Raw genomic sequence first — 16,197 nt, forward strand, 5'->3', positions numbered from 1 at the left:
TATTAATAGACAAAATGCATTCTTTATTGTACCTAGCAACTGTTTAGGTGATTATCCAGCCGTGTAGTCACCTGTGGACAATGACGTTAAATGGTCAATTATTGATATACCTGTGCGGCAATTACAACTGTATAAACACTCGTCAGGAACCCTTGAAGCTACCAGGGAAACATCAATGGGACCGACGCCGGTTTATACAGAGTTTGTAGTTTGATAAATTTCTATTTAGTAAAAAATTGCAATAAATAAATATGCAGGTCACCTGTAAATAATAAAAACCAATTTATTAAGGCCACCTGTATGTTATAAAAACCTGAATATAGAGGTCACACATATATATATAGTAAAAACCAAAATATGCAGATCACATGTATATAAAAGCTGTCTTTAAAGATATATCGAATGTAATTTTAAAAACTGTCTGTAAAATTACATTCTATTACAGAACCCTTATGTCTATAAAGATCACCTATCACCTAAAGTGTTCCTTAATTAGTTTCCCTCTTTTGACAGGCCGTTATAAACTGGTTTGAATGAACATTTATATACTCAAAGCAAACATTTAACTGTCATCATTTGCAAAAATCACGTGGATATCTTGTTTTCCAGTGTTCGAAAGAGTTCAAGTTACATTTATACACTAGGATGTAACGGTTGAAAATGTATTCATTCACTCACTTTGGAATCAGTTCACGTGTTTATAGCTGAATCACATGAATGTTGCCGTCAAGACATCCGATCCAGACATGTCCACACATGTCAACGCCTATAGCTCCAGGTGCTCTGATCTTGTGTCTCTCGTCAAGGAGACAGGTGGTCTTCTTACCGTCTCCTGATACAACATATACTTGGTCGTTTGAAACGTCGGGAACAAATACCCTGTCGTACATATCCCGACCTATTCCACAAAGAAACCTCCCATTGTTCTTCTTGTCCTTGTCCAGGTCATCGCGCCATGAGAGTATTGTCTTGTCGCACATTCCTGTTACAACCAATTTGTTACAGTATGTTGTTACAACTGCAACAGGGTTATATATAGTGACAGCGACCTGTCCTGTGGTCAAACAGACAATACTTTGCGCTTTCCCGTCAGACGATATTTCCCTTATCCTGTCCCCGAACTTGTTCAGTACCAGTATTGTTGGAGAGTTCGTACTAACGACCACCTCGTCACTGTCACTCACACTGATACCATGAGAATTAAAGGGATTATTGTCAGCAAAGGTCGTCACCCGTCTGGTCTTGGACAGTTTGTATATCAGCGACGATGCATTGTAACTTGTCATCAGTACATCAGCTTGTTTGGATAACGCCAGATACCATGGTACAAATTTCAGCTTTACCTTCTCTGTGACCTTTCCTGCTTTGTTAATGGCACTTAAAACAGTACTGCTTGAGACTGCCACCCAGGCACGCTTATCGTTGATAGGACATATCGAGTTCACGGTTTTCTGTCGTGGCACTTTGAATAAGGATATGCGTTGGACTTGTGTTCTGTCGATATCTTTCTTCTTGTATCTGATAACATCTTTACTCTCGTCGACGAGATGGACATATCCCAGCATTGATTTCAAAGGAGTCTGATTCAGTTGACCGCAAAAATGGCGTGGTTTGCAAGGAAACACATCTTCATTAGTAACATAATTAGGCAGTGATATTGCGGTTTTAAGTCTTTCCGTCAGCTCCATCAATGAGGAAACCCCATTAGAATGTTCAATTTCTTCTTCAATGGCCCTTATTAGCTCCTTCATTTCGGTAATATTTTTCCAGTGAAGCCAACAGTCTCTTTCGCTGGAAAGAAATTCCTCTTGAAGCAGACGCCCTAATTGAACCATAAGTGACTCCGCCATGGAATCAACTTCCGCCTTCATCATCGATCTTTGGCAAAGTATTCCGTTCCCTACTTCATCAATGTCATCTTTGAATGACCGAGTCACTTGTTCGCGTTTTGCTAGTTTGTAGTTAAATTGATCTAAATTAGACTTCAACGTGTCCAATTGATCACACAAGTACCTTTTCTGTGAGACAATCACGTCTTCGATATGTTTGAAAGTGTGTTGTTTATGTTTCTGTGTAAAACACATGGAACACATAATGACGTTACACTCGCTACAGAACAAGTCACATGATTTTCCAGGATGTATCTTGCATTCCTCCGGGATTGTAGTCTGGCTTTGTATATTCGCCTCCCTAATTGGTACAATGTCGTCATTTCGAGTTCTTCTTCCGCGTTTGTGGTGTTCTTTACACCTGTCACATAAACTTTCCTGACAGTTATTACAAAACCAATTAACGTCATTAGCGTTTTCACATATATTACATGTATTGGACACAGGTGAATGATGAACAACATGTCTAGTTAACATTTCCATCCGCAGAGTAGAAAAGTCGGCTTAATTGCTCAAACAATCTACCAACTAACACTCTTCCCAAGATTCTCAATTTCTTATCTCAACTTCCTAGTTATCTTTGTGTTATCATTGCATACCGCAATGCATGTGCCTATCGATTGGCCATTAATCTAAACAGTTGTGCGGTATGTATAGTACACAACTTACGTCGTTGGCCCGTTCATGATATCATTTTTTTTTTTTTTATTTTTTTTTTTTCGGTCACTATTGACATGGACATACTGTAAACGTACAAATCTTCGCAGTAGTCTTATTTTATCGCTTTTTAGCCTTCTCCTACATCATGATTGCGGTAATTGCTGTTTCTGAATTTCATTTTCTATTTTTCTACATCAGAGCCAGCTCTACTGTGGGTGTGTCAATATATCATTGGCCTGATATGTTTAACTTCAATTATCCACCAAAATTTCAAAGCATTGAAATGAATATATCTTCAGTAATAAACCATTTTGCCAGTTCGTACTGAAAAAATGACAAAAAACATATTTTAAAGAATTAACCGTGACACATAATCATAACCATGCTGTAAAAGATAAAATAATAATAATTTACCGGCAAATCACATAGCAAAATTAACCTTAATAAATATATTCGGGGACCACATCAACAATAGTGCTAGCAAACGGGACAAAATCCATCATAAAGCCAGCATACATTGAAAAATAATTCATGTAATCAAAACAGAGGGAAAAAATCAGTCATAATTCCGAAATGGGTGTTTTAAGTATACATTACTGTAGGCGAAGTATCACAGCAACTACTGTATAATATATATATATCACTGGGGAAAGCGGAGGTATTTTCTTTTGTGTTTTATACCTGTGACTCATTATATACCCACGGTGTAAGATTAATGTATTAATGAATGTTTTCTTGCCTATCTTACTTATTCAGTTTCTATAATAAAAATGTCTCATGAATCACAGGTGAAAATAACGCTTGTAATCAACTTTTATTAGATGACATAAGCAAGGCGAACCAAACACGCTAACATTCTCACCGGTATACAAGCATGTACAAAATGCATTATGCTGCTACGAACCGCCAGCTATACTTCATAAATTTAAATGTAGATGCTTTATGAGTATTAATTTCGTTAATCTTAAGCAAGAACAACAAGATAATGCGAACTTAAAAACTGTAATACTACCTTAAAATCAACAAAACGAGTACAAATATAAACAAAAGCGACAGAGAATGCCTATATGATAACGAAACCGTAATTATAACGGGTATTGTCCATGAAACAATGGACGCTTACTCATGCCGAGCACTTGGTCTTGTTCTACTTACATTTTGTCATAGGTGTTCATGCAAATCTGTATTTTTCTACATATGTATGTCTTTTTTTTTTTTTTTTTTTTTAATAGAGAGGTAAAAATAACGTCAAATAGTTATCTAATTTGTAAAAATTCCCTTGCTCGATATAAAGACATACGTATTCAGTGCTTGTAGATATGCCTAGCTGTTTCGTTGTTACTTCAATAGTTTTCATTTGGAAGATGCTTACTCTTCCGGAACACCTGGGTTTATTCTTCTCCTGTACTTTTGTTCGGGCTCCTATGTAAATCTATATTTTTGTTCTTAATTTTTCTCGTTTTATCCACCTTCAGTTAGAATTACTGTTTCTTTAATATGTCGGTATTGCCTATTGGTAATTGTAATTTTGTGGTTAATCCACAAAAAAACTTTGCACAAAGATAATTTCATTGTATCTGGCATAGATTAACTGAAACCCTTAAGAGTACAAGAACAAAATCATGTGTTCCAGAACTGTCAAAAAAAACTTCGGTGTATCGATAATATCTGCCATACAAATATATGCCAAATGCAGGTTCTGGCAAAATTGAGTCAAATAGTAATATATCAATAATGTTAATCTTTAACCTTTATAATGATCGAAAGTTATATACTTAACAAGTATAACTGAAAACGTGAATAGACTTTGTTATATCACAACCAGTGCTAATTCTTTTAAGTGTGACGTTTCAATGACTACACACTGTCACCGCCATCAGACAAATGACCAGTGTAGCCACTTTCACTGTCTTTGGTATCACCAAACTTATTAGAGCTGCATCACATACACTGTGCCATCAAGACATCCTATCCATGCCCATTCATATCTATACATACAACAACAGGTTCTTCAATTTTGTTTCTGTCGTCCAGAAGACAGTTGGCAGACTTTCCGTCTCCTGATACGACTTGGTCATTGTTGTAATCGGGAACAAACATCCAGTCATACATATCCTGGCCTATCCGAAAAAGTATTGCATCTCTGACCTTCCGACCATTGTCCAGTTGCCGACTCCACGTATGTACTATCATGTCAGGTTGGTCTTTAATCAATAAGTCTTTAGAGCAGCAATCAGTCGGAGAAAACTGAACTACAGCTATATGTCCTTTTGTCAGGCAGACGATGCTCCATCCTTTCTGAGGACATGACAGTTGCTTGGTCCTCTCCCCGGACATGTTCAGTACTAGTATTGTTGGAGAGTTCGTACTAACGATCACCTCGTCACTGTCAGTCAAACTGATGTCAAAGGCATCTAAAGGACTGATGTCAGCAAAAATGATGAAGTGTCTGTCCTCAGACAGTTTATATATCTGTGACGTCACAGCATGAGGCGTCAGTAGCAGTCCTCCTGATTTGGTCAATTCCTTGCACAGAAGTTTAAAGTTACACTTTCTGTGACTGTTCCTTCTTTATTAACCAAAATTAAAACTTCACTGTCAAATACCAACATCCAAACCCGCTTGTCGTCGATGGCACACATCGAGTTGATGTGATTCCGTTGTGGAACTCTGAATTTAGAAAATTGTTGGACATGCGTACTGTCGATATCCACCCGTCGTCTCTTGACTGATTTGAATATACTCAGACCTTTATTCTAAATGTGATGGATCAAATTTTCCGGATATTAAGGCAACATATTTTCAGCATAAACACTGCAAGCTCTATGGTATGGCAGTTATTCGTCTCATCGCACGATCAGTCAGAGAAGATCCACTTTTATTATATTCAGATTCTAGCTCAATGGCCATGACCATGTCATCCAATTCTGTTGGGTTTTTTGGGGTTTTTTTTTTCGTAAAACTGACAATTGGTTTTTAGTGCGACAAGACTTCGTCTTCAATTAAGGGCGATAACTCCGCCATGACTGAGTCGGCGATGAGATCAACTTCCCCTTCATCCCCTTGGGCTGTTTTCCTCTTTATATATCTATGATACTATTGCGGAATAATTGATTTCCCCTTTCCTTTTTGTCGTTATCGTTTAATTGGTCGTCCTTTGCGGCATCAACTTCAACGTGTCCAATTGATCTCACAGACACCTTTTCTGTGAGACAATCCCCTCTTCGATATGTTTGAAAGCATGTTTGCTTATGTGTCTTTGGCAAACGCATTGAATACATACAATAAAGCTAAATAAATCCTATTGTAAGCTAAATGGGTAAATCTTACCTAGCACTGGCTTACAGATTCCATTATAAGCTATAGCTGCGTTGTGAAACAGTCTTTTGCAGATTTTTCATTCTAATTTAGTTGTTACATTTGTATAAAAAAAATTGTCAGGAAATGTAATCTTTAAAAGGAGTTTTGTTTTCTTTCGTATGCCATCATAGAAGAGATCTGTTATCCAATATGTCTCTATGTTAATTTCGCACAGCATATAAATTCAAAAATGAAATATCAATTTCTTCGCTTATTGCATAGTAATATTTCTCGATAAAGTATGTTATTACGATGCAACAAAGCTAAAAATATCAATTTTTGTCTTTAATACTTTGCTTGTAAAAATGAACAAAAGTATTATTGCGACATTTTCAGATATTGAGCTATTCAAATCGACCCACATCCCTGGTCCGTCTTACGCTGTCCGTCGTTCGTCGTCCGTCCGTAAACAAATGTTGTGGTCGCTATTTAATGAGAAGTGCAGGAAGGATATTTCTCAAACTTAACATGTACTACATCTTCTTGGTTCCTAGATGTACTTATTGAATTTTGAGTCTGATTGGGAAAACACAACGGGCGACAGACAGCAATCTTGGATTTTAGCAGTTGAACTTTGTCATCGCAATTTCTCAGAAAGTTATTAGATCTGTCTAATTTCATAGGAAGGTTTAAGATTCATTATCGATGTCTTCGAATGGAAAAAGATGATACTGTATAGCTGTTCAGTTTCGTGGGTCTAATTTTCGCGGTATTCTCAATCTGAATTAGATGTCGATATTAAGTAGCGGTCAACAAAGCATTGTAAGCATATACAAATGTATAAATATTCGCTGGCTGTTATTTTTTGCGTTAGATTAAGGGCCGTGAATATGTAGCGAAATGAAATCCCTCGCGAAAATCACCAAAAATAAAACAGTAACGAAAGCAGTACTTCGGAGAACAAGTAATTTATTCAAAAGACGTCAACAAACTAAAACAATGACGTAAAATAATATTAAATAATTATCAAGGCTGTATGATAAACTTGTATAATGTAGCTTTTCACTATTATATGCAGGTAATATAAACGTGACTAGACTAGTGTCATTATCAAACGATTTGGTGGGTAATATACCGTACTGTTGTTGTTGTTGTAGTTGTTGTTGTTGTTGCTACTGCTGTTGTTTTTGCTACTGCTGTTGTTGTTACTGCTGTTGTTGTTGTTGTTGTTGTTGTTACTGCTACTGTTGTTGTTGTTGTTGTTGTTGTTGTTGTGGTGGTGGTGTTGGTGGTGGAGGTGGTGGTGAGGAAAGTGTTGTGGTTTTTTTTTCATTTTTTGTGATATTTCTTTAAACTACATATAAACAACACTGCACGAAAAACTACATATAAACATTTCAATATATACATGGATATGTACAATAGCAAAATAATATCAGTAACGGCAAGTTTAGCATTCAACTTCAAAATAAGACCTGAGTATACATTATAAATAGTACAACCAAAGAATCTAGTTAACATACTGACTACGACATACGATATGAGACATTACAACAAAAGTGTTGTGTGACTGAGAGTGATAGGAACATACATTATAAATATTTAAAAGTTATGATAAACAAACTTAACAACAAAAATAAATAGGACGTTAAAATGAGGTAGTAACCGTGTGCCATTTGCACACACTCAAATAGCTTTTTTGATCACCCTTGTGATCGAGTGTCATTCAATCAGTACCTTTTGTTATTAAAAGATGCATGTTCTTGATGATGGGATTAAATCAAGCACGAAAATTTCCGGACCAATCAGGCTCCTATATATCATATCATCTCATACTAATTTTCGACAGGTTCCTTTAATCAACTTGGGTGTCATTTTCTGATTTACATATGAATTTCTAAATAGATTAATTTTAGACAACATTGATTAACATTAAGATTTTACATTTGTTTCAGACATAATTAAAACTCTAGGTAATAATTGAATAACGTTAAGATTTTTGTCTATCCATTTCCTAATTAAGACACTAGTCTATGATATACCAAGTACATTATATACTCTTCTGACTAAAAAAATGTGCTGCCTCGTCGTGATAATACTCAGCAATCAAAATGATATCTTAATCCGGCCATTAACGGTCTGGCGACAAACGGGACACCTGATAAACACTTGAGCACACTCCTCACAGCAAGTCACGTGATGACACGGCAAGAACATCACGCATGCGTCCACCTCCAAGCAAATCTTACATGTCCCATTGGCCCGTGTCATAAGCATTTCTTCATCTGAAAATTGGAAGTAAATATTCCTTCATGTTTAATGGTGTTGGTGATTTTTATATCGTTCTTATTCAATGATAATGAATTTAGCAATGGAATAAAGGACCGGGATAAGACGTAAGTTACAATCTTCGATTTTAATTGTCTATAATTTATTGAAAAGATCAAGCAAACGAATTTGACCAAGCTGATATATCACCAACCTTGTGTCTGTCCGATGTTTTTCTGCGCGGACTTTTTATTTCGAAACGTATCCACTTCATCCAATCCATCACGTAGGGGAGTCGTTTTCGAATGCAAAATTTCATTTACGATGGTGTAAACATCTATCGGCTTTCCTTCTAAAAATGGCAGAAAACATTAAATGGATTAGTACATTTACAGAAAATCAGAAATCCGCATAGCAATCACAAAATCTCAACCATTTCCGGCAAGGGCAAACTATATATCAATTTACAATGAAACCCATGTAAAAGTTCAATGTGAATAAGACCACGTGTTCTGAAAGAGTAAACGTCTTCTGCTTCATAGAAATTGAGAAATGCTTATAATCAGAGAAACCACTTTTCACATTAGTATAAGCAGGAGTAATGTGAAGTTTGGCTTTTCTTTTGGTTTCGCCGGAAGACCTTTTACATAAAATACATGTAGTGCTTTGTTCGTGTTTAAGTCAAGCTGGGTTCAAGTTTACTCAATATTTCTGTTTCTCACTCAGATACGCAAAATTAAGTATGTAGCAATAGGTCATAAAGGTACAGTAAACACCAACTATGAACTATAGAAAACAAACGCTGTTAAGTATTGATAAGCTGAGGTCCTGTGATACATACGTCTTTGTAGTGAAGTTATTGTGGACGAAATGACGTCCACCGGAAATCCCATCTCATTTACCCTCTGGATAAAAGGATCATTTGTCTGCAGACTGGCCGGATCCTGACGATGTTCTCTCGTCACAGATCCCGGGGACAAATCTGTATAACATGTCGTAATAAGAGGAACAATTACAATCAGGTTTTAATGAGAAGGGACAGTACCATAGCCATATCGACTCACCTGTCGAAGTAACTTCGGTTCTTACAAATAAGCCTTTTTTTTTTCTTTTTTTTTTTTTCTTTTTTTTACATTTTAAACATTGATTCATTTGCATTTATTTGTATTTTTATTTCGATAAACGAGAGACAAAAACATAATAGTAAATGATCAAATATCCTGTACTGTTACTGTTTACTGACGAGACCTGGAACTAGTCCGGGAAAGAGAAAGTTACCTCCCCAAGGCCCTAGAAATAACATCTTCTTATGCCCGACTATTTTTTACAAGGACGTGAAGCATTTATTATTGTCGTATATTATGTAATTAAGGAAAAAATAATAATATAATATCTATTATCATATTACTAATAGGTAAATTGTAATAGACGGAACCATTGTCATACCTGTCGCTTCTGTGTTCGGCCTGGAATCCCTTTTGTTATGAATCACCTGAAATACATTAGTAAGCATATAAGTATGCACATTTTATGAATATTAAATTAAATACAAAAGAAACATCTTACAGTTCGCAGAAACCTGGACAACAAATATGGTGTAAAACAACTATTTTCAACACTGTTTCGATTTTTTATTTTCTTTTTTTATTATTATTATTTATTTATTTATGTATTTATTGTTAATAGAACTAACCTGTTCTTATGCCTCAACAGATAAACGCCAGGTATGTATACCGTGAGGTATTGAACACATTTAAAACCCCTACATACATTATCGTTACGTATATCATGTCGCTCGCCAGTAAACAATTTGAAACGATAATATCCACCTTGTAAACAGATTTGTTATTTAAATTGTGTGTAGATATGATTCCTTTTAAATCACGCATTTAAAAAAAAAACAGCTATGCGATATAAAAGCGCCTTTGTATTAATAGGAATACCAGTGGAAATTACAAACAATCTTTATTCAAATAAAAAATTCTGAATTAAATAGGTAAAATCCCCAAAAGATCTGCTTTGTGGTTTACTTCTTTGATTAAATCTCTTACCTGTGGTAATCTGATATCCTCGTGAACAAGCTGAATGAAATTATCCCCTTTGCTCTGTCGAAGGTACACACATTCCGGGAACCACCGCGCGTGTTCGATCCAAGGATCGTCTCCCGGCAACCAGTTCCGGAGAGCACCTCCGCAACAGAAACATCGAACCAGATCCGCGTATCCTGTAACATGACACATGAACTTTAAACCATTGAAAATCATTTTGACAGATTTCCGTTATTCACTTATCAAACTTCAGTTTTAAAAACTTTCCTGAATAACTGGATAACGTAATCGGAATCCCCACACGGAAACAAGCTTTATAGTAGGCATGTGACATGTTTAAACACGGAAAATTTTATATCCGGTCGTGGAATACATTTTTAAAGTGTTGAATTAAGTGCGATTATGTTAAAGTATCCTTGTTAATGGACAAAATGGAAGTTTTAAACATTATTAAAGTAGTCCTTTGTTAAAGCAGACTCATAATATAGAAAATCTGTTTTATGTACATCCATCATTACTTTAATTTATTTTAATTAAGGAAATAATATTAACATAGGCTTATCATCGTTATATAAAGTAGTGGTACGATGACTTCTCATTAACAACTTTCTATTTTGTACTTTTTTATTATTCTGTCCGCGAGAATCCTTCTTTTTTCTTCTTCTCCTTCTCTTGCTTCTTATAAAGTTCCCCGAAAATTAAGATGTTCAATCATCATTGCTCAACCTACTTGTGAAAGTGTTAACCTATTATGTTTTCTCCTTTATTTAACGTTTTTATCTAACTTCATCTAATTCCTTAGCTTTCTGTTCTGAATCGTTATTTTCGGATTGAAAAGGGTTTCTTATTCTGTGTACCTGTATCGAAACTAGAATTAATCACTGGACTCGGAAGATTTACATAACTTTTATCTGTGGTTACATAATTCATTTTAAAGCCGTGTATACTCTTCATCTACGAGGGCTGATTGATAAGTTGTGAGCCTCGTATTGAAGGAGGTACTCAAGGATGTACTTTTTTAAAGTCCTACAATTATCTGACTATATATGGTCGTGTACCCAAGGACTGGTCTCATTTGGTTAGTTCATATCGACGAGGTAGCACTTTAAAGTAAACAAGACAAGCGGCTTTTGCAAAATGGGCAAAATCGGTTAGGGTTTGGGTTAGTGTGAAAGAGTCTGGCATTGCCATGGCTGCCATTCACGATTGTGGCTTTAAATTGGTTGAACATCCGTCTTATTCACCTGATCTCGCTCCATCAGACTTGTATCTACATTTGTAAATGTTTGTATTTCAGAACTGAAAACAGCTATTTCAGGCACTCTAACCCTATCATGCAGTGGATGACTTTCGGAAACAGCCAAGAAAAGGAGTTCTATAAAAGTGGTATTGAGGCCCCTAAACACGGTGCTGGCAAAAGTGTATAGATTTTCTAGATACCGAAGGGGATTATGTTGAAAAAATACAATAAGTCCGGCAAAATTCAAATCCTTCAATATGAGGCTCACAACTTATCAATCAGCCCTCATACATATTGGAAAACGACACAAAGATAACTATGTATTAACCTTTGCACAGACCGCCGTGTAGGACAAATGGGAGAGCTATCTGAACCCAAAGTGTTGAACAGAAACAGCGATTAAATCAATTTCGGTTCCAAAACAAATTCTTTGATGGAAAGCGTATAAAAACCTAAGATCTTTTAAAAGAAACACACATAAGTCGCCTCGATGGGATGATATGCGGACGAACAACATAATTAATAATATGACATTAGTAATATACATGTAGATAGGTATTTCTTGCATAATAGCTGTCTTACACTTCTTGGAATCGGTAGAGAATGTGAACTTTGAGTAAGAAAGGTAGCCTAGGAAACCAATTCTTCTCAAAGTGTACATCTCCCTTGATCGGAAGAATAAGTCATAGTAAAAGGGAAAAACAACATTGAATAATTTACCTGCATATATGAACCCGGCATCGGCCAGAGACTTTGGGATGAGACCGGAAGTCGACGACCAGCCTTTATATGAACTGAGGCGTATTGTAGGAATTGCATAGGCAGGATACATCAGCGATTTCCTCACAGACGCAAGTGGAGTAAGTCGGAGTTTTCCGGAATGTCTTTCCCGCCATCCGTTATGGGCATTGTTATTATTGTCCATATGTGGTATTTTGTCGACATTGGAATTTCGGTCGATTTCGCAGTTAATTGTTTCTCTGTCATTTGCTTCCCTTTCAAGGTTCGCGATTTCTTCATTTTGAAATTGCAAATCGCATGTGTTGCTATGCGACGTTCTTTCGATTTCGTTGCTATGACATTCATTTTCGGTAGTGTTGGTGTGCGTGTGTGACTCAAATGACCCTTGTTTATTCCATAACTCTTCTGAGTTTGTCCTGCATTGAAACTGACGATCATGCGCCTTTTTTCTGAACTGTTCTGGCAGTCCGCGAATGTTTACGGAAGTTATATCTTTATGTGTTTCGCCATTTTCTTGATTTGAATTTGGAGTTGATGACTGCAATAATGGAACATTTACAGTTTCTTTGCCTCGTACAAAATCACAGTTCGGAGATATTTTCTTGTGAATATCAAATGGTGTATCTCCCTGGCCCCATCCACTGTATCGAACACTACATTGAAAACATTCAACTTCGTCTGAATTCCCTGTGTAAAAGAATCCATTTTCTGCGAGACGTATCGTACTTACTGGAGCCGATCGTGGAAAGTTGTGAAAAGTTTCTAGCCTCAAAATTTCGATATTCAAAGAAACATCAATATTAGATGTGTCTGATAGATTCATCGATTCAAAATATTCGTTTAATTCTGTGACTGGTGCCACAATGATGTTTTGTTGCGGTGGTGTTAATGTTGACATTGTGGTAACGTCTAGCACTTTTTTCTTTGTGTCCCAATGGCTGGATTCTCTCGCAACAGAGTTGTCGTTCTTGCGACTGCGATGTTGACCAATTGAAGGACAAACGGATCCTAAATAATATTTTAAAGATTTCCACCTATAATCAGCGTTGTAAGGCGCGTTTCCCTTTACATATTTTACTCCTGGTTGGCTGAAAAATCCCTTCATATGAATAAAGAACATCAAAATCACCTGTATTACTGCATAAACCAAAGTCATTGATAATTTCATCTCCGGTTTCAGTTCCAATGTGCCATGGTCAAATTCGCTGAATCTGCTATGTAAATTAGTGAGTGTCCTATTCAGAAATGGGTTCGAGCGGTTCGTCATTTCATTTCCACGAACCCTATCTGAAACGTTTACATTTTCAGTCCGGCCAGAAAATGAATCGAACTTTCGTTTCGTTTTAATTTTTTCGATTCTTGAACTAAAATTGAGGTAAGAATGCTGTCTAATTAATATCAAGATATATCGGTACAAAACTACTGCTTGGCTTGGTTCGAAGCTTTTATTAAAATCTGTCTGTATTAATAGAACGGGTTTCACTTCGCCGTCTACTACAAATATGCGTTCACATACACACAATCTTATGATAGCACTTGTCCACCCGAGGTCATGTGATATATTTGTGGTATCGCGGGTAAGTATGTGTAAGTGTTTGTTCCGGACGGATTTCAAGGAATCACATCTGATGACGTACCCTAGATATAATGTATGCTACAGCAGTACATACAAGGAAAATCCCAAGTGGTGACTTCCGGTAAGCCATCATGAGAGCTGAAACAAAAATTAAATCAATTAGATAATGTTTTAATTTTCCCAATTATTCATAGGCCTAACAGTCTGTTATTTTTGCAATTAATGTTTGATTTTTCTTCTTTTTTTTTTCTTTTTTTTATTAATTAATGATTAAAGAAATTCTTTCTATCACAGATGAAAGAGAACTATTACTCTTCAAACAAGAGAAAGCAATCTTTTTTCAGTAGTAAAAAATATTGTTTTAAATATATAGTATGGACCATGATGAGCAGCTGCATACCAATCAACAATAAGATATACATTATATAGATAATATTGATGATGGATACATCTCGACTGTTAATGCAGACAGGTTCAACCCGAGAGGCTGTGATTGAAAGATAGAATTTTAAACGATAAAACGCGGATCTGCATGCAGGTTTATACTCTTTTATTCTTCGATATTAATGTTCTTTAATGAAACACGTATTTTCTCACTTAAGCACAAATTAATTTGATAGTGAAAATAAACAATATAAGGTTGCACGCCACTAAACAAAGTGAAAGTACACCTAGAAGGTGCAAAATATACAAATGCGAAAATAAAAATAAGTTTGCATCGGTCTCGATAAACAACTTCATACTTTACCTAAGAATGACTGTTCTGGTGAAATTAAAATGACCGGTGTCGTTTATATATGATTTTGTGCGTAAACCCAACATCCTGTTTGAAACGTTTGCACAGGCACGTCAATTTATTTTTAAGCAGGTGAAAGGTTAGGCTTTTCTGCTTAGAAAATAGAGCCCTGAGCGGAAATTTTTGGTCTATAAATAGCTGCGGTATTTTACAATCTATTTAAGCGTGGTACGTGTCGGCTGGCAATCATTAAGTACATATACACTGTATATTGGCCAACAACTGGCTGGAAATCTTCTGTAATTTCGTGTATTTATATATAACTGACAACTGCTTCTTTAAAAGTTTTATTCAAAAATTAGGTTCCGCACAGATTTGTTCAATTGTGATCAATGAACAACGTCGCAGGTTTCATCGAAAATCTCTTAACTTCGAGAGAAGGAAATCTTATGGTGATTGTTCTTTACACAAGGAAGACGGTTGTGACATCTGATAAAACAACAACACTCTTATCTTCTTACCAACAGTAAGCACTTATCGATTTCCGTATGAAATTTTGTGTTAAAATAGCACGTATAATGATGAGTATTATAGAAGTCTGTGTGAAATACGTCCGGAGCGAACACTGAAAAAATATTTCGTTTAATCTGAAAGCTGTGTACGTACAGAAAAACAAAATTGACGCCCAGCAAAAATAAAGGAAACTTTTGAGCAGAATCGTAATTCTTTATTTACATTACATAAGAGAATCCTAATTATTTATTTACGTTACATAGCAAAATCTCAAATTCTTTATTTACATTATATAGCAGAATTTCATTTCAAAATATTTTATTCAATCAAGCATTTGAATTAATTTAAATACAATATTTCATAGTAGAGATAGATATACAAATTGGATTGGACAACAGGCTTAGCCTATACAGGTCCTTTCCATACTTCCGTTAACAAAAATATTATAAATAATTTTAGTGGTATAGTTGTAAATATAATTATGTAGAGAAAAAGTAAAATGGAATTCTTATTATCAATTTATGGAAAAGAAAGATCATAACTGAGAGGAGAGTTTTGCTTTATAATAGAGAGAATAATTTATTGAAGAGAATGTATAACAGAGAAGAGAAAAGGTTAACAAAAAAATAAATATATAAATAAGTAGAAAAATGAAAAATAGATATAACAGTAGTTAATGGAGATGATGAGTAAACAAAAAGAAACAAAAAGAAGAGAAAACCATCACCTATCTTCATACATACATACATACAATGTAACATATAGCAGAATCGTGAATGCTTTATTTACATTACATAGCAGAATCTTATATTCTTTATTTACATTACACAGCAGAATCTTAAATTCTTTATTTACATTACACAGCAGAATCTTAAATTCTTTATTTACATTACACAACAGAATCTTAAATTCTTTATTTACATTATATAGCAGAGTCTTAAATTCTTTACTTACATTATATAGCAGAATCTTAAATTCTTTACTTACATTATATATACCCATGATTGTCTGTACTATATTCGTGGGAAATAAGTTACCCCCTCGCTATCTTCAGAGAGAAAAGAGACATATTCAATAGTATGTACTTATATAGAGAGATGGATAGTCTATTATAATTACTTTGTGATTGTAATAGAAAGGAGTAATGATAATTTCCTTGTCCGCGCTGGGGCTCGACCTAGCGAAATCTCACTCTCAAAGCAAGCCCCTATACAATTTTATAGTAA

General features: G+C 35.4%; 2 protein-coding genes across 3 annotated transcripts; both read right to left on the reverse strand.

Moving 5' to 3' along the window:
* Positions 1 to 698: 698 nt before the first annotated feature.
* Positions 699 to 2,093, reverse strand: LOC117341819. The gene has a single exon (XM_033903681.1). It carries the CDS (start codon positions 2,091 to 2,093, stop codon positions 699 to 701), a length of 1,395 nt encoding a protein of 464 aa, XP_033759572.1.
* A 5,139-nt stretch (positions 2,094 to 7,232) lies between these two features.
* LOC117342614 (inhibitor of apoptosis protein-like) lies at positions 7,233 to 14,562 on the reverse strand. 2 transcript variants are annotated; one of them, XM_033904811.1, is made up of 7 exons: positions 14,471 to 14,562; positions 12,126 to 13,860; positions 10,169 to 10,341; positions 9,564 to 9,609; positions 8,959 to 9,099; positions 8,332 to 8,469; positions 7,233 to 8,134 (listed from the first exon to the last, which is right to left on the reverse strand). In XM_033904811.1, the coding sequence occupies exons 2-7, from the start codon at positions 13,411 to 13,413 to the stop codon at positions 7,956 to 7,958; spliced, it is 1,965 nt and encodes a 654-aa protein (XP_033760702.1). In that variant the 5' UTR covers positions 13,414 to 13,860; positions 14,471 to 14,562; the 3' UTR covers positions 7,233 to 7,955. The 2 variants fall into 2 exon arrangements, with proteins under 2 accessions (XP_033760702.1, XP_033760701.1); XM_033904810.1 differs by lacking the exon at positions 14,471 to 14,562 and having other exon boundaries at positions 12,126 to 13,961.
* Positions 14,563 to 16,197: the final 1,635 nt, after the last annotated feature.

Source organism: Pecten maximus, chromosome 14, assembly GCF_902652985.1.
Source record: "Pecten maximus chromosome 14, xPecMax1.1, whole genome shotgun sequence".
Classification (NCBI taxonomy): domain Eukaryota; kingdom Metazoa; phylum Mollusca; class Bivalvia; order Pectinida; family Pectinidae; genus Pecten; species Pecten maximus.

Bases quoted from the DNA above. Each gene is read 5' to 3' on its own strand.
- LOC117341819 (XM_033903681.1), bottom strand. From the start codon at position 2,093: ATGTGTTCCATGTGTTTTACACAGAAACATAAACAACACACTTTCAAA.
- LOC117342614 (XM_033904811.1), bottom strand. From the start codon at position 13,413: ATGACGAACCGCTCGAACCCATTTCTGAATAGGACACTCACTAATTTA. The intron at 10,342-12,125 runs GTAAATTATTCA...GTCATGTTACAG, and splicing joins TGCCGGGTTCATATATGCAG to GATACGCGGATCTGGTTCGA. The intron at 8,135-8,331 runs GTTGGTGATATA...TCCAATTTTCAG, and splicing joins AAACATCGGACAGACACAAG to ATGAAGAAATGCTTATGACA.